Source organism: Hypanus sabinus, chromosome 7, assembly GCF_030144855.1.
Source record: "Hypanus sabinus isolate sHypSab1 chromosome 7, sHypSab1.hap1, whole genome shotgun sequence".
Lineage (NCBI taxonomy): Eukaryota > Metazoa > Chordata > Chondrichthyes > Myliobatiformes > Dasyatidae > Hypanus > Hypanus sabinus.
Genome location: NC_082712.1, coordinates 72,495,182 through 72,514,810, shown reverse-complemented (window position 1 = coordinate 72,514,810; position 19,629 = coordinate 72,495,182). Strand labels below are relative to the sequence as shown.

The window sequence follows — 19,629 nt, the reverse complement described above, 5'->3', positions numbered from 1 at the left end:
TCAGAATTTCAGGATGTGGAAATCCAATTTCTTCCATAAGAATAAAATATATTGGCATCAATAAATAGGGTGACAGAAATAATAAAATCCCTTTAGGAATGATGCTGGCCATAACATTTTGTGGACAAGTCATAACTACAAGAACTCTACTGCTATTCCCAACAGTAATTAAACTAAAATAAAACAGATCCCTTGTGTTTCATCATTCTCCTCGTGCCTTACAAATACTTTATTCACCCATACTAATTAATTCTCTACGTTCTATCAGAGAACTGTAGCAAGTGCTTTAATGAAAAGCTTCTAAGATCTTTAAATCTTCAAAGAAGTGTTGGCCTTAGCAAATTCCATCCCCCACCCCCAACCCTGTACAAATTTACCTTTGTTTTTTTCAGGGACACTTCAGAACCACGCCAGGAAATACAACCTACCAATTGATGAACTTAGCTTTCGTTACAACATCCTTTCTTCCTACCGAGATGTAATAGAAGTCGCTGAAGCTGTCAGAGCTTTGAAATATGGAGAGACTCTCTCAATGGATGACTTGGTAATTTCAAGATTTCATTTGAAAAATATTGTAATTTTCATTTGACAATATTTATTTATCTTTTGGGACCTGGCATTTGGTGCCCATCCATAATTATGTGTCTGAGAAGGTGGTGGTGAGACTCCACCTTGAACCATTGCAGACTTTCTGGTGAAGGTGCCCCCTGAAAACTATTGGGAAGGGTTCTCCTGTTGCAAAGGAGCATAGGGAGCGGACCCAAGTGCAGGACACAGGCACGGAGACTTGACATGGAGTCGGACTTGGACATGACTTGAAAACAGAGACAGACTCGGACTTGACTTTGACATGGAGACGGACTTGGACGTGACTTGGACTTCGAGCCAGGACTCGGACTTGACTTGGACATGGAGCCTGGAACTTGGAACACGGAGATGACAACACCAAACAAAGACAGACGATTTGTATCTAGCTTGGAGGAGTAGCAGATGGCCAACTATCCCCAGCTAGACACAAAGAGAAAGAATTCCCCACTCAGAGTAGCGGCAAATGGCTGGACCTACTCATCTGGGAACGAGATGACAAAATAAACAATGACAGATAATTCGTATCACGGCTTGGAGCAGCAGCAAATGGCCAGCAATACTCAGCCGGACACTAGATGACTAAAACAAACAACAGCAGCCCATTCGTATCTCGACTCTTGGTAGCACAGGAAGCAGCAAAACTCAGCTGGGTGGCAGGCTCTCGACTCAACCCAGGAAATGTGGATGTTAGGCTCTTGACTCAACACAGGAACTGCAAATGGCAGCTCTTGATTCAATCCAGGAATTGCGGACGATAGCTCTTGACTCAACCCAGGAACAGCAGACAACAGGCTCTTGACTCAACTCAGACTCAGATCTTGGATCATGACTTGACTCGGACTCAGAACTTGATTCGACTCAAACTAGGAACTTGACTCGACTCGGACTCAGAACTTGACTCGACTCGGACTCGGAACTAGACTCGACTCGGACTCGGAACTAGACTCGACTCGGACTCGGAACTAGACTCGACTCGGACTCGGAACTTGACTCGACTCGGACTCGGAACTTGACTCGACTCGGAACTTGACTCGACTCGGACTCGGAACTTGACTCGACTCGGACTCGGAACTTGACTTGACTCAAACTAGGATCATGACTTGACTCGGACTCAGAACTTGACTCGACTCGGACTCGGAACTTGATTCGACTCAAACTAGGAACTTGACTCGACTCGGACTCAGAACTTGACTCGACTCGGACTCGGAACTAGACTCGACTCGGACTCGGAACTAGACTCGACTCGGACTCGGAACTTGACTCGACTCGGACTCGGAACTTGACTCGACTCGGACTCGGAACTTGACTCGACTCGGACTCGGAACTTGACTTGACTCAAACTAGGATCATGACTCGACTCGGACTCAGAACTTGACTCGACTCGGACTCGGAACTTGACTCGACTCGGACTCAGAACTTGACTTAACTCAAACTAGGATCATGACTTGACTCGGACTCAGAACTTGACTCGAATCGGACTCGGAACTTGACTCGACTCGGACTCGGAACTTGATTCGACTCAAACTAGGATCATGACTTGACTCGGACTCGGAACTAGACTCGACTCGGACTCGGAACTAGACTCGACTCGGACTCGGAACTAGACTCGACTCGGACTCGGAACTTGACTCGACTCGGACTCAGAACTTGACTCGACTCGGACTCGGAACTAGACTCGACTCGGACTCGGAACTAGACTCGACTCGGACTCGGAACTAGACTCGACTCGGACTCGGAACTTGACTCGACTCGGACTCGGAACTAGACTCGACTCGGACTCGGAACTTGACTCGACTCGGACTCGGAACTTGACTCGACTCGGAACTTGACTCGACTCGGACTCGGAACTTGACTTGACTCAAACTAGGATCATGACTTGACTCGGACTCAGAACTTGATTCGACTCAAACTAGGAACTTGACTCGACTCGGACTCAGAACTTGACTCGACTCGAACTCGGAACTAGACTCGACTCGGACTCGGAACTAGACTCGACTCGGACTCGGAACTAGACTCGACTCGGACTCGGAACTAGACTCGACTCGGACTCGGAACTTGACTCGACTCGGACTCGGAACTTGACTCGACTCGGAACTTGACTCGACTCGGACTCGGAACTTGACTCGACTCGGACTCGGAACTTGACTTGACTCAAACTAGGATCATGACTTGACTCGGACTCAGAACTTGACTCGACTCGGACTCGGAACTTGATTCGACTCAAACTAGGAACTTGACTCGACTCGGACTCAGAACTTGACTCGACTCGGACTCGGAACTAGACTCGACTCGGACTCGGAACTAGACTCGACTCGGACTCGGAACTAGACTCGACTCGGACTCGGAACTTGACTCGACTCGGACTCGGAACTTGACTCGACTCGGACTCGGAACTTGACTCGACTCGGACTCGGAACTTGACTCGACTCGGACTCAGAACTTGACTCGACTCGGACTCGGAACTTGATTCGACTCAAACTAGGAACTTGACTCGACTCGGACTCAGAACTTGACTCGACTCGGACTCGGAACTAGACTCGACTCGGACTCGGAACTAGACTCGACTCGGACTCGGAACTAGACTCGACTCGGACTCGGAACTAGACTCGACTCGGACTCGGAACTTGACTCGACTCGGACTCGGAACTTGACTCGACTCGGACTCGGAACTTGACTTGACTCAAACTAGGATCATGACTTGACTCGGACTCAGAACTTGACTCGACTCGGACTCGGAACTTGACTCGACTCGGACTCAGAACTTGACTTGACTCGGACTCGGAACTTGACTCGACTCGGACTCAGAACTTGACTTGACTCCAACTAGGATCATGACTTGACTTGGATTCGGAACTTGATTCGACTCGGACTCAGAACTTGACTTGACTCGGACTCGGAACTTGACTCGACTCGGACTCAGAACTTGACTCGACTCAAACTAGGATCATTACTTGACTTGGATTCGGAACTTGATTCGACTCGGACTCAGAACTTGACTTGACTCGGACTCAGAACTTGACTCGACTCGGACTCGGAACTTGACTTGACTCCAACTAGGATCATGACTTGACTTGGATTCGGAACTTGATTCGACTCGGACTCAGAACTTGACTTGACTCGGACTCGGAACTTGACTCGACTCGGACTCAGAACTTGACTCGACTCAAACTAGGATCATGACTTGACTTGGATTCGGAACTTGATTCGACTCGGACTCAGAACTTGACTTGACTCGGACTCAGAACTTGACTCGACTCGGACTCGGAACTTGACTCGACTCGGACTCGGAACTTGACTCGACTCGGACTCGGAACTTGACTCGACTCGGACTCAGAACTTGACTTGACTCCAACTAGGATCATGACTTGACTTGGATTCGGAACTTGATTCGACTCGGACTTGGAACTTGACTCGACTCAAACTAGGAACTTGACTTGACTCAGACTAGGAACTTGACTCGACTCGGACTCAGAACTTGACTCGACTCGGACTCAGAACTTGACTCGACTCGGACTCAGAACTTGACTCAAACTAGGGTCATGACTTGACTCGGACTCAGAACTTGACTCGACTCGGACTCGGAACTTGACTCGACTCGGACTCGGAACTTGACTCGACTCAAACTAGGAACTTGACTCGACTTAGACTAGGAACTTGACTCGACTCGGACTCGGAACTAGACTCGACTCGGACTCGGAACTTGACTCGACTCGGACTCGGAACTTGACTCGACTCAAACTAGGAACTTGACTCGACTCAGACTAGGAACTTGACTCGACTCGGACTCGGAACTTGACTCGACTCGGAACTTGACTCGACTCGGAACTTGACTTGACTCGGAACTTGACTCGACTCGGACTCGGAACTTGACTCGACGGACTCGGAACTTGACTCGACTCGGACTCGGAACTTGACTCGACGGACTCGGAACTTGACTCGACTCGGACTCGGAACTTGACTCGACTCGGACTCGGAACTTGACTCAACTCGGACTCGGAACTAGACTCGACTCGGAACTTGACTCGACTCGGAACTTGACTCGACTCGGACTCGGAACTTGACTCGACTCGGACTCGGAACTTGACTCAACTCGGACTCGGAACTTGACTCGACTCGGACTCGGAACTAGACTCGACTCGGAACTTGACTCGACTCGGAACTTGACTCGACTCGGAACTTGACTCGACTCGGACTCGGAACTTGACTCGACTCAGACTCGGAACTTGACTCGACTCGGACTCGGAACTTGACTCGACTCAAACTAGGAACTAGACTCGACTCGGACTAGGAACTAGACTCGACTTAGACTAGGAACTTGACTCGACTCGGACTCGGAACTAGACTCGACTCGGACTCGGAACTTGACTCGACTCGGACTCGGAACTTGACTCGACTCAAACTAGGAACTTGACTCGACTCAGACTAGGAACTTGACTCGACTCGGACTCGGAACTTGACTCGACTCGGAACTTGACTCGACTCGGAACTTGACTTGACTCGGAACTTGACTCGACTCGGACTCGGAACTTGACTCGACGGACTCGGAACTTGACTCGACTCGGACTCGGAACTTGACTCGACGGACTCGGAACTTGACTCGACTCGGACTCGGAACTTGACTCGACTCGGACTCGGAACTTGACTCAACTCGGACTCGGAACTAGACTCGACTCGGAACTTGACTCGACTCGGAACTTGACTCGACTCGGACTCGGAACTTGACTCGACTCGGACTCGGAACTTGACTCAACTCGGACTCGGAACTTGACTCGACTCGGACTCGGAACTAGACTCGACTCGGAACTTGACTCGACTCGGAACTTGACTCGACTCGGAACTTGACTCGACTCGGACTCGGAACTTGACTCGACTCAGACTCGGAACTTGACTCGACTCGGACTCGGAACTTGACTCGACTCAAACTAGGAACTAGACTCGACTCGGACTAGGAACTAGACTCGACTCGGACTCGGAACTAGACTCGACTCGGACTCGGAACTTGATTGGACTCGGACTCGGAACTAGACTCGACTCGGACTCGGAACTAGACTCGACTCGGACTCGGAACTAGACTCGATTCGGACTCGGAACTTGACTCGACTCAAACTAGGAACTTGACTCGACTCAGACTAGGAACTTGACTCGACTCGGACTCGGAACTTGACTCGACTCGGACTCGGAACTTGACTCGACTCGGACTCGGAACTTGACTCGACTCGGACTCGGAACTAGACTCAACTCGGACTCGGAACTTGACTCGACGGACTCGGAACTTGACTCGACTCGGACTCGGAACTTGACTCGACGGACTCGGAACTTGACTCGACTCGGACTCGGAACTTGACTCGACTCGGACTCGGAACTTGACTCGACTCGGACTCGGAACTTGACTCGACTCGGACTCGGAACTAGACTCGACTCGGAACTTGACTCGACTCGGAACTTGACTCAACTCGGACTCGGAACTAGACTCGACTCGGAACTTGACTCGACTCGGAACTTGACTCGACTCGGAACTTGACTCAACTCGGACTCGGAACTTGACTCGACGGACTCGGAACTTGACTCGACTCGGACTCGGAACTTGACTCGACTCGGACTCGGAACTTGACTCGACTCGGACTCGGAACTTGACTCGACTCGGACTCGGAACTAGACTCGACTCGGACTAGGAACTAGACTCGACTCGGACTCGGAACTAGACTCGACTCGGACTCGGAACTTGACTCGACTCGGACTCGGAACTTGATTGGACTCGGACTCGGAACTAGACTCGACTCGGACTCGGAACTTGACTCGACTCGGACTCGGAACTTGACTCGACTCGGACTCGGAACTTGACTCGACTCGGACTCGGAACTTGACTCGACTCGGACTCGGAACTAGACTCGACTCGGACTCGGAACTAGACTCGACTCGGACTCGGAACTTGACTCGACTCGGACTCGGAACTTGATTGGACTCGGTCTCGGAACTAGACTCGACTCGGACTCGGAACTAGACTCGACTCGGACTCGGAACTTGACTCGACTCGGACTCGGAACTAGACTCGACTCGGACTCGGAACTAGACTCGACTCGGACTCGGAACTAGACTCGACTCGGACTCGGAACTTGACTCGACTCGGACTCGGAACTTGACTCGACTCGGACTCGGAACTTGACTCGACTCGGACTCGGAACTTGACTCGACTCGGACTCGGAACTAGACTCGACTCGGACTCGGAACTTGACTCGACTCGGACTCGGGACTTGACTCGACTCGGACTCGGGACTTGACTCGACTCGGACTCGGGACTTGACTCGACTCGGACTCGGGACTTGACTCGACTCGGACTCGGGACTTGACTCGACTCGGACTCGGGACTTGACTCGACTCGGACTCGGGACTTGACTCGACTCGGACTCGGGACTTGACTCGACTCGGACTCGGGACTTGACTCGACTCGGACTCGGAACTTGACTCGACTCGGACTCGGAACTTGACTCGACTCGGACTCGGAACTAGACTCGACTCGGACTCGGAACTTGACTCGACTCGGACTCGGAACTTGATTTGACTCGGACTCGGAACTTGACTTGGAATGAGCATAGCCTCATTGCTGAAGTGACGAACCAGCAGCGAGTAGATGTAAGCCGGAATCTTTATGTTGCTGGTTCAAATCAAGCTCAGGTGCCTTAATCAAGGAGCCAGACAAAACACAGGGAAAAAGAAATCAACAGAAACAAGAGTCAGCGGACTGGACCAAGACAGCTCCAGGACTTTGATCAGGTAAAAATGGAAGAACAACATTATATTTTCAAATCAGGATGGAGTGGCATTTGGTCCATTCCTGTGCTGTGCTGTTCCGTATTCTACAGAGAGGAAAATCAAGCTGTGCACCTGGATATTCATTATCTCTCAGGACGCTCTTGTGATGACTCTTCAATGTTTTCTCTAAGTTACTTTTGCATAAAGGAATTCAACTTCAGCTCATTATCGGAGTTATTGTCGTCTGTGGATAATAAATATTTGCTTATGAGCACACCCTGCAGCAAAAGTATTTTTGCAAAATTCTATATATTGGAAGGTCTTAAAAATGTTTTCAGGTGTCTTTTTTTTGGAACATGTACTATACCTGTAGCCTTATTCCTGACATGAAGACAGATTTGCTTCTCAACTCAAAAAAAGGGTTTTAAAGTGGAAGGAGGGATTAATTATATAATAAACATAATGATATATCAGGGAAAATGAGGATGGTAATGGAATATGTAAAAATAACAAATGTAAGTCTAAAGAAGGGGTGAACGTGAGCAGTAGAATTATTACCAGCAGATGAAATCATCATATGGTTGATGGTGGTAAATTCCAAGTTAATTTATTATCAATGTATGTACATCACCAAATACAACCCTGAGATTCATTTTATTGCAGCCATTCACAGTAGAACAAAGAAATATGATAGTTAATGAAAAAAAAACTGAACAAAATAAAGACTGACAACCAAAACTAATGTGCACAAGAAGACAAACTGTACAAATAGAAAATGAAACAATAATAAATAAATGAATAGATAGATAGATAGATAGAAACGATACTGAGAACATGAGCTATACAGTCCTTGAAAGTGAGCCACTCCTCTGCCTCCCATGACCACTTCTTAGTTGTCCTTATCTCTGGTACCTTTTTAGCCTCTGCCTGTATGCAGGTTGGAAGAGGACAGCGAAAAGATCAGATTTCCTGAAATATGGTCCGAAATTGTCAAATTCACTGCTGAGTGTAGAAGTGTCAATTTGAAAAAGGGCATTTAGCTTCAATAGAACAGCATTGGAGATTTAGCAGGGAGGTGTCTGACCTGGTGAAAAACAACAGATTAAAATCATTAGTGACAGGATGATGGAGTGACTTGACATTTGCAAATTGAAGAAAAGCATTCTGCAGTCTGATCTGCATTAGGTTTCCCAAAAGGAAGAAGGCTGCATTGTACAGTTAAGTTGAACAACATGCAATTCTCTATTTCATTTGGGAACATGAATTGTAGGAAGGAAGGAGGTATAATGGCAGGTATTGCATCTCCTGAGGTTGCAAAGGAAGGGAAATGGATTGTCAAGTGGGTGTCAGAAGTAGACTGCTAAAAGGACAAAAGAGGGAATAAATCTATTGATCGGCAAATGGTCCACAGTATAGAAGAGGCTTGGAAAGGTTTCCCCAGATCTATAAATATAATCTGGAAAATAAGTACAAATCAGTTAAATATATACAATGATATACTTAATTATATTCATTCTGGTATCAACTCTACATCAATGATTTCTCTTTCCACAAGTTGCCTTCCCCTAAAGATGGAGTTCTAGTTCATGGGATGTTCATGGATGCTTTTCGTTGGGATGATAAACAAATGGTGATAGAAGATTCCTTACCTAAAGTGATGAATTCTGTTTTGCCGGTTTTACACTTTGAGCCCTCGCAGAATTATGAACCAAGTCCATCGCTGTATCAGGCACCACTCTACAAGACAGCTGCTAGAGCAGGAACTCTTTCAACAACAGGTAATCTCCTCCTGTTCCTGCAAATAGAATCTAGTATCAGTTGATGTTTCAAACCTAACTCCAAAGTCACCTCCAAGACACATTCAAACCCAATCCAATGGTTCTCAGGAGGAAATTATTTTGAGAGAATCTCTATTACTATTTGTCATCTGTTAGAGGGGAGAAGTAAGTATGGTGGAGTTGGTCGCGTGACCAAGCAGTTAATAGCAGGTTAAGAATTTCTGACTGTCCTGTTAAGGAGACAGATGATATGGTAGCTTTGTTACAGCCAACTCTGGCAAAAAGCAGCAAGCAAGTACTGACTATTAGATTTTGTTCCTCTTTACTTCCTTACCCCATCAACTACACTCAGTATATGCCATTGAGAAGAAAAAATGAATAACAGGAGCAGCTGAGGTTGAATTGGATCACTATGGGTTCTTCTCAAATTCGCAGTATATCTATTTACTTCATCCAATGACTGGTGCATTTGAGAGATGTCTCATTGCAATTCTCTCCAAATGTACTGCCAGCTTTTAATTCATTAGCTGGTCAGCCCAAGTAGCTTAACTAATTTTAATACTTCATGATCACATTTCTTTGGAATAGCTTTTAATACAATGCTTAGGAAACTTGTGGATTAGTATTTGGGTAAGATGATTGCAGATGTGGGATAAAAGAGAAAGGCAGGGTGATTGACAATCTGCTTTTTCTTCTACTAGGGTCCTTACTTTCCTGGATTGTTTATGGTTTCCCTCTGGTCTGCTATTTTGTTTGAATTAGCAAATAATAGCCGCTGTTAACTCATTATATGTTTTATCCTCATATCTCAGGCATTAATGCTTTAGTGACTTGCAGTATAATCACTTCAATCAAATAATTGTCATCAGGCCAATGTTTCCCACATCCTTTTCTCCTTCTGAACTTTAGGTCTTCTAATCTTTTCAACCATATACATCAACCCAGTCTGATTGAAGGCCAGCCCCGGTGACTTACCCCTCTTGAGTATTTCCATAGCCATCTACTTTTCTTTGAAATAGTGATGATAAAACTCTTCAAGCACTAATCCAAACATACTTCCATCACAGATTTGCTGAGTGTTTGCAGAACTATCTTTTCTTTAGACTTTTGAGCATCTTTGGCAATTGCTTCAAGTGATTGAGTTTTCACACCCCTCTCCATAAATGATTTAAAAGTTATAGTCTATTAGCAGTTGATAGCTTGAAACGGTATTCAACAAGCCGCTCTTGTTGATTGTGCCTGACATTCTTCAAATCAGTGGAAAAAAAAAGCAGTGTCATATTTTAGGCTTTTGGTGATTGATAATGATCATTTTAAAGGATACATTCTTTTTCTGTGATTGCAGGTCATTCTACAAACTTTGTTGTAACTGTGCTATTGCCATCAAAAAAAGACAGCGACTATTGGATTTCAAAAGGATCTGCATTACTTTGTCAGCTGAGTGACTAAATCGTTGACATTTGTGCAAACTAGAGCATATATTTAAGAATTTATTTCCATGGGAATAAGTTTGGAAAATGTTATATTCTGATAGGATAAAGTCTTCCACTGAGATTTCAACTACATCAGAATCTAGATAGATCTTAAATGACTTTCAGCTCTTATTTTACACTTAAGCTTTTACTTTGTGCATAGTGGAGTTTTGATATTTTTTAATTTTTTGTTATATCATAGTACACATGTATTTGAGGACCAACCTGTCTAAATTTTTCAATTACATTGAGATGAACAGAAGTCATGTTTCTTGATATGTATTTCTAACCTTAGAAGTATTGAGTAAAATACTGAGAAACTGTGTTAGAGAAATTTCAGTATATTTCTTTTAATCAAATAAATTTGATATTCTGAAGCAATTTGTTAAGTATATAACTATTTTAAATTGATAGCAACACACAAAGTGCTAAAGGAACTCAACCAGTCAGGTGGCATCTATGGAGGGAAGTGGATAGTCCCTGTTTCAGGTCAAGACCCTTCCTCATAACCAGCTCCTCATGATACTTCCCTTCTGGGGAGCTGTTGGTTTATTGCTAAGATTTTCCCAATTTGCAAGCTGTCTCGAATGGTTTTTAATTGGTCTCTGCAGATTGCAACTTGCAAGCTCAGTTATCATAGTATTTCTAAAGAATCTTCACTCATCTTCCTGCTATTCTTCATAAATAATGTGAGCTATAAATCTGAACAATTGGGATATCAGAAACAAAAATCAAACTTTTAATGTGTAGCTTCAAGAAATAAATTGAGTGTAATTGAGGCAATACTCAGTACAAATGGAAACCAACGTCAAACTATAATTTTCAAGCCACTTTAGTGTACTGCTGAGTAAGTCACTATGATCCCATTACCAATGTATTGTAAAGGAGCAGTCCTTGAACTCATACAGCATGATCACAGCTGGAAATTTAATATTTCTCATGCTAGACAATGAGAAACTATCCTTAGAACATCATAGCGTTTTCTGGACATAAGTGCTGAGCATCTATTTAGGATGTTGAGTATGTAACTCAAAAGCTCATGCAGTTTTTATGTTTCTAATGTTGTGAAATTCTGTGATTATAAGCTTTAATGAGGTTAGTTCTGAATTTCTTCATTTTAAGTAGAATTGCATTATTAGCAAGACCAATATTTATTAACATTTTCTAATTGACTTTGAGAAAGCTGGATGTTGTGAATCAACTCAATATTACATTACTCCATAGTTTATATTTATTTGAAAGAAGCACTTTGGCTCATTGAGTCTTTGAGAGCAGTAAGAGCAGTCCTAGAAATCCTAATACCTTATTTATTTTCTCTGTAAGATTTTCTTTCTCTCATGGCCATCAACTCTTCTTTCACTCTCCTGTCAGCCACCTATATTGGTGTAATGGGATGGGTTGATCAGACCCAGATTATTCAAATGTCCAGGAGATGTGGTAGTAAGTGCACAAGCACAACAAAGTAACTTAAACCCAATTTATTATCATAAAATAGAAAGCACAAATAAACCACACAAAATATAACGCAAAGATTTCAGGGGCTCATGATCCTTAGTCACCACTCGTTTGTCACAATCAACAGGGAAACTCTGAATTTTGACACACTCGTGAATCCCAGGCACCGGTTACAATTTCTGGTTCTTAGTTGAAGTCCAATGAACCAGAGAAGGTACCCCAATATATATGAATTCCACAAGCATAGAGAGATACACGGAGACTGACAAACTCTCTGTTCTTACATTAATTAAATCTGGATTCTTTCATTCAAAAAAAATAAGTGTTCACTATACCCTTATAGATGAATCAGACAGTTTAACACTTTAATGGTCATTCCTAATCCATCAGTTCACCAATGTTTTGGACAAAACATTCCTTCGATTTATAAAGAACATTAACATTACATATAAGTGATAAGCTCAAATGCAAAAAAAGAATCTATCAAGCCAATTTGACAGACACTAAGAAAGCATCCATCAACCAAGCTCTCAAAGTGACTAACAGATATTTAGTCATTAACAGACATCCTCTTGCTAATGGTGCCTGAGACGAAGAAAGAATCCGGCTGCTATCAACAAACATTAGACATTAATAAACTTAGTGTTTACCTTGTGCAAACACTTAACATGCTGCTAGCTCTTAAAGAGTTAAATTGTCATTTTGAATTGTTCAGATGTTCATTCAATGTTTTACAAAATTTAATACAATACAGTTGGGATTAATTAGCAGAAGACAGTTGAACTAGCAAACACATGTCTTTGTTATGTGGAAGAAAATTGAAATTTGCAAGATATGCTGATGAGTTCTATGAGGTAAGTCTGCTGAAGATTGTATTCCTATGCATCTGCTGACCACCTACTGGTAGTAACAGTAATAAGTTTTGGAGGTGCTGTTTGAATAACCCTCACAAATAACAGGTGTGTATTTGTTAGATGGTACAAAGTATACTACAGTGAGAAGTTTAGTATCATGGATGGGGTACTTATCAAGTGGGCTACTTTCTTCGAGCAAATGTTGAGCTTCTTCCCTGTTGTTATTAAAGCTCCACTATTGCAGCAGATAGAGAAACAATGGAAGGTCATTAATAAATTTGCTAAAGGAGTTGGACTCAAAACCTGAAGAACTGCTGAAGCAATGTACTTGGGCTGGCATGACTGCAATTCAACAACCATAATCATCTTTCAATGTGCACAGAATGACTTCAGCCATTGGGCTTTTTATTTTCCCTTGAAGGCCATTGACTTCAGTTTAACTAGAGTTCCTTAATGTCATATTTAATCAATGTTGTTCCAATGTCAAGGGCAATCACTTTCCCTTCATCTCTTGAATTCATCTCCTTGGTCTATTTTTTTATGAAGAAAAATGAAATAAGGCCCAGCAGACCTAGAGAAAAAATGAGCATATGTGAGCAGGTCATTGGGGAGTAAATCTCACTGAGTCAGACAGTTGACAGCACCTTATATCTCTGGGTTGTAAATTAACTAGATTTGATTAAGTGGGCAATTGGAATGGGCTGGGTTGATCAGACCCAAACAATTTGAGTGTGTAAGAGATGTGGTAATAAAAATACAAGCACAACAAAGTAAATTAAGCTTAATTTATTATTATAAAATATGAAGCACAAATAAACCACACAAACTACTACATAGCAAGTCACAAAGAATTCAGGTCTCATGATTCTTAGTTCCACTTGATTGCTGCTGTTGTTGGGAGAACTCTGAATTCTGCCCCACTCGTGAAACCACCCGGCGTCCTAGGCACTAATTGCAATTTCCAGTCTAGGTGAAGTCCAAATAACCCAGAGAATGGTATCCCAATAAGAATAAATTCCAATTGTCATAGAGAGACAGACAGAGAGCAACAAACCCTTTGATTTGTTGTTGCCATGTCATTAACTCAGCCTGGTTTCTTTCATTCAAACAATACAATGTTTCATTAACACAATGTTGAGCAAACCGTTTTAAATTAATTAGACATTTTAATGGTCTTCACTCCTTATCCATCAGTCCACCATTGTTCTGGACATAACATTTCTTGGACTTACAGAAGGGCATTAATCTTACATGTAAGTGATGAGCTTGAATGGAAAAAATCTTCAAGCCAATCTGACAGACGCTATAAAAGAGTCCATCAACCTAGCTCTCAAAGTGACCAATAGACATTCAGTCATTAGTAAACATTCTCATGTTAGTGGTACCTGAAACTAAAAAAGGATCCAACTGCTATCAACAAACATGAGAAATTAACAGACCTAGAATGTTTACCATGTTCAGACACTCTGCATGCTGCGATCTTTGAAAACCTATTTGAATTGTTCAGACATTCATTCCATGATTTACAAAATTTAATACAACACAGTATTACATATCTGAGCAAATTTCTACATTGTTACATTAATGCCTGTGTTTTAAATGGCTAGAACTGCGTGTCTAGAGGTGCAATTAGAATTGAAGCACACAGAAATGCAAGTATTCCTCTGCATCCAATATTTTTATTCATTATAATATGATATTCATTATATTACAATAGGTTGAAGCCTGACTTTTGTGGGGATCCGAAGAGGAAGTGAAAAATTCAGTTCTGGCTGAAGGAGTTTGCAATACTTCAGCCTTGACTTCTGCATACAGATTGGAGATTGGGTTATTATTAGAATATCCTTCTTCCTTAGCTGTTTAGTTGGCTACCATCGCTTGCATCTCAAAATGGTAAGATTGAAGAGCGTTGAGCTGTTCTGGAGGTGTTGTAGTCATTATGCTATGTAATCTTGCATTAGAACTTCACAAGGGTGGCATCCCACCCTTGCCTCATACTGCTCCCAACATGCCACCCCATACAAATTATTGAATCCAGATTGAAATGTAGAATGAAGCACATGCTAAGTAACAATGTTACAGATTGTGGTTTAATACAACTATGCTGCTGATGACGACACACATAAAATGAAGAATTCCCAGTTTTAGTTACCCAATCGGTTCTGAATCTATCCTCTAGCACAATTTTAGTGTCATACAACACGATGGAGACTGTCTTTCAATTTTGTGAATTGGCCACTCCTATAATATTGTCATGGACAGATGTATAGATGGATAGACAGATGGATAGATTTGGACAAATGAAGTCAATTCGGTTAACACCTCTGTTGGTTCACTCTATCCATGTTACAGACCCAGTCTTGTAGTTTTGTTCCTCAGGAAATGGCCAGCTCAGCCAAAAGTGAGTTTCAAACAAGACATATTTGGTGATGGGCATTTCCTCACTCAGAGGATATTTTGTGCCATATTACTCCTGATGCTTTTTCTTTTTCTAATGTTATCCAAAAGGAAAGAAAACTGATTTCATCACATGTAGGAAGCATAACCAATGGGAAATTTTCTGGGAAGTTTTTGACCTGATGCATGAGACTTCATAAGTTCTCAATCAATACTGATGGCTCCCAGAATTAGCCAGAGAAATTAGAGACCAATTTAGGGACTAAATTAGCCAGAGAGACTAGAAAAGTGTTTGATTCTCACTATCTTACTTACTTATGCAGATATGTTGACCATCTTTGATGTCGCTTCTGTTACCTGTCAAAGCACCAGGAGATATACTGGAGATCAACAGTGCTCTTAAGCAGCAACAGAAGCAATTATAATCACATATGATATTCACCAACCATATAACATACATTACTGTTGAGACATCATACTGGAATCCAGTTAGATGTGCATTCTACTCAACTGAGAATAATTTGACAAGGAGCATGACATTTTAATGTACCACTTCACATTTCTTCATTTTAGAGGAAGTTGGCATCCCAGATAAATGTTGCCAAAGTTGAATATTTCACAGGAAATCTGATACAATATATATTTTTTATTCTGATATACTGTTAATGGACAAAAGTAATTGGAGATCTCACATGCTGATATCTCGTTGCTATTTCTCAATGCAATATTAAGTTAGTTTAGTAGCTCTTGTCAACATTTCCATTAGTTTTGTTGGATTGTCACTTCAGCTTGTGGCATATTTCAGCTCACTTAAATGAACTGTCGAAAAATTATACAAGAAGGAGAATAACAAATCTAGGAATGAGATTCCATGCTATGTGTCATATTGCACTAGCCATGTTTCAGTCTCAGTTCTTCTGGCAAATGTTAATTACGCAGATCAATATCCTTTTAATCAGATGATGTTCAGGCTGCTTCATGTTAAGCATGAACATACATCCTTCCATGTCATTTTGCAACTTTAAGGAGTTGGCTGGCACCAAAATCATACTGATTTTCTTTTTGTATGATTTTTTACCAGCTTACATTGAATAGAAATGATTTTTGTACACTAAAGTTCAGAGCTGAAGTACAAGGTAAAATATAACTGAAGACATTTATTTTATGTAATAACTGTTAATGACAGCATGCTTCCTGTAAAAATCAATATCTAATTTGCAATTGACTCAATTCAATTTAAATTCAAATTGTCCAGGATCCACTATTATTGTTATTATATTTTCAGCATATATTCTACTGATCAATATTTGTTCAGATTTATGCAATGGAATGTAACTTCAGTCAATTTTATTTTAATTGGCTTTCTTCTGGACAGATTACCTCACACTGAGCAGCTTGATATTACCCACTTACACACAAATAGTTGAATTCACTTCAGATCCATTAATGTGAGCTGGGTTCAATCTTTTGGTATTTGCATGCATCTTCACTTACAGGCATAGCAGCTTGATAGAGTGGGGTGAATGGACTGGCCTGCAGCATCTACTCAAACAAGGGCAAACTAGATTGAAAGAATATTCATTTAAAATGAACTTCATCTGAATCACTTTGCAATAAGAATGGACAACATTTGGATACTTTTCTATGCTTCGCTACAGAAATGTGAACAGGTAGCATATACCTGGAATATAAGTAAATGCAGCATATGGATCTGATAGAATGTTCCAAAATTTATAAAGTAAGTATAATATATATTGTTGGTATCTTTTACAGTAAGATTCAGATTTATTAATCACATGTACTTTGAAACATACAATGAAATGCATCATTTGCGCCATCAACCAATACACCAAACGATTTTCTGGGCAGCAGCCCGCAAGGGTGCCACACATTCCAGTGCCAATATAGTATGGCCACAATGTTCAGCAGAACAACACAAGGAGCAACAACAACAGCAAAACAAGCCCCGTCCTCACCATCCCACCCAGCCACCCACTCACACACAGATAGGCCTTCAACCCAGGTCAGACTACTTCTCGGCTTCAAGTCCTTTGCCCCATCTCTTAGACTCATCGTTAACTTCAGACTTCAAACCAGGATTCGCAGAAGATGACCTTGATCTTCAGGCCTTGACTTTCAAACTCACACAGGCCTCCAACTCCAGTGACCTGGGTTTCACCGGCCCTTGTGACACCTGCCCATACTCAGCACTCAGTGCACTTGTGGACCTCCAATCCAGGACTGGGACTCGCTGACCGGTGGTTTTCTGATCTCCTAAGTGCCTGCTGACATGACCTGTGGGATTGCTGATGTTCAGTTTGGAGTACTCTGACCTGGACTCAAACTCCTGCCCCAACCTCTAACTCACCCTCAATCCTGTCCCTAAATCTCATGGTAATCCCTGACACCTAACTTACCATGCTGTCCCCAAAATTATCACTACAAACTTGAAGTCTGAGCCATAACATCGACGGACATCACAGCACAGTGCAATCTTAACTGGGTTATTGTTTTAGTATTATTCTTCTATCAACTTACTGCAGCAAAACTAGATGAATTCATTGTGTTCATTCCATTGCTCTTTCTGGGTATCGCTATCTGCAAAATAGTTTTTCTCCTGCCACTGCTTTTGCAGTTCAAAATAATCTATTTAATATGAAATACTTGAAATATCTTTGAGATATAAAGAGCACTGAGTAAATGACAGAGTCTTCTGATCCAAAGAAGGACAAGTGGAGGAAACTAATGCTAAAACAAAAGGAAAGGCAAGAAGGATAGTAATGTAAGTGTACTTTAGTCACTTTTGTGCAAGCTTATTACACTCATATTGTGATCAAAGTTGGTATGTTTTTGATGTGCTCCCTGATTTTCAGATCTACTGACAGATCAGTCAGGAACAGCATGCAAGTGGATAGAGTTATCCCAGATCTGAAAATAATGAACTGGAGGTGAACAGAATAATTAGAATTGAAGTTGAATTTTCACATAAAGCCATTGATATGACTTGATATGACTTGACGTGAGTAGTGATAAAGTGTTCTAGAAATTACTTAATTGGGTATTTCTCATTGATGATGGTTTTGTGGAAGCAATCTCCTTTCTATCATACTTACACCAATCATTTTGGGTAGAGTTATTTGGTAAGAGATAAGATATTTCCTTTAAGGTAACTGTGGACCTTTAGAGGTACAGCACGTTAACAGGCCCTTCCAGCCCTATGAGCCTGCACTGCCCAATTACACCCAAGTGACCAATTAAGTTACTAACCCATATGTGTTTGGAATGTGAGAGGAAACCAAAGTACTTGGAGGAAACCGACACTCATGGGGAGAATGTACAAACTCTTGAAAGACAGTGATGGGAATTGGACTTGGTTCTCTGCACTATAACAGCATTACATTAACTACTATGCTATGATGCCACCCTTAGATACCTTTTCAGAGTTGCTAGTCTTCTGCTTTTCAGCACTATTATTACAGTTATTAAAAAAACTGTGAAACTTTGAAAAAACTTTGAAAAAAGTTATAGTTCTGCCATCTAACTCCAGGCACCTCCCTTTTGCCACATCACTTGCAATTGGTTATGTTTTGCGAAAAGAAGCAACTAGCTTCTTTTTCTCCACCTTAATTTCCCAACATGTTTTTCTCCCCTTCCCACTTGTTGACCCTTTTCACTTAAACTTGTTTCCTCTCACCCTGCAGCATGCATTTACATCCATTACTGAGAATACCATTATGAAATAAATCAGAGAAGAAAATTACCTAGAGATCTAGGATGGCAACACATGCAGATGCAGAAGCATCTTGGAGCTAACCAAAGATGTTTTTTTTCTTTGTTGTTACAAATCAGCAACAATGAATATATGATTGAGACAGAGTTTTTATAACAAATAAAACATTTATTAAACACTGCTAAAAAAAACTCCAAAAAGTAAACAAATGACTAACTTAACCTGAAGTCAGCTGCGATACGGCAGCTCGAATAGTTCTTAAAGTGAGAATGCGAAAACAGTTCTTAAAGTGATAATGCGAAAACAGTTCCTAGAAGTAGTAATGCGAAAGTCCAAAATTATTTACACAATCCGTTAAAGGAGAGGCTTTCCTTGAGAGAATAAAGCCTCTTTTCTGGCGTTACTGCTGATCCCAGTCGAAGTACGTTATTCCCTGGAGGATTTACGATTGAAGGAAAAAAAAACAGCTTAAAAGCACTGACCTTCCTTTGACGAAACTTCATATCCAACCCTCTACTCTTCTGACAGAACAGGGTTTATCATGGATACTTGTTACTAATTTCTTGTGCGAAGATTAAACAAAGGTCAAATCTGTTTCACTATCG

At 42.0% G+C, this 19,629-nt stretch overlaps 1 protein-coding gene across 1 annotated transcript in view; it reads left to right on the top strand.

The window, feature by feature from the left end:
• dnah6 (dynein, axonemal, heavy chain 6) overlaps positions 1-10,959 on the top strand; it is a 351,317-nt gene extending 340,358 nt beyond the window's left edge. The window contains exons 75-77 of the mRNA XM_059974878.1: positions 393-544; positions 8,894-9,116; positions 10,462-10,959. Of these exons, the coding sequence (XP_059830861.1) occupies positions 393-544; positions 8,894-9,116; positions 10,462-10,565 (479 nt within the window). The 3' untranslated portion in view covers positions 10,566-10,959. The remainder of the gene's footprint in view (positions 1-392; positions 545-8,893; positions 9,117-10,461) is intronic.
• The last annotated feature ends 8,670 nt before the right edge of the window (positions 10,960-19,629 follow it).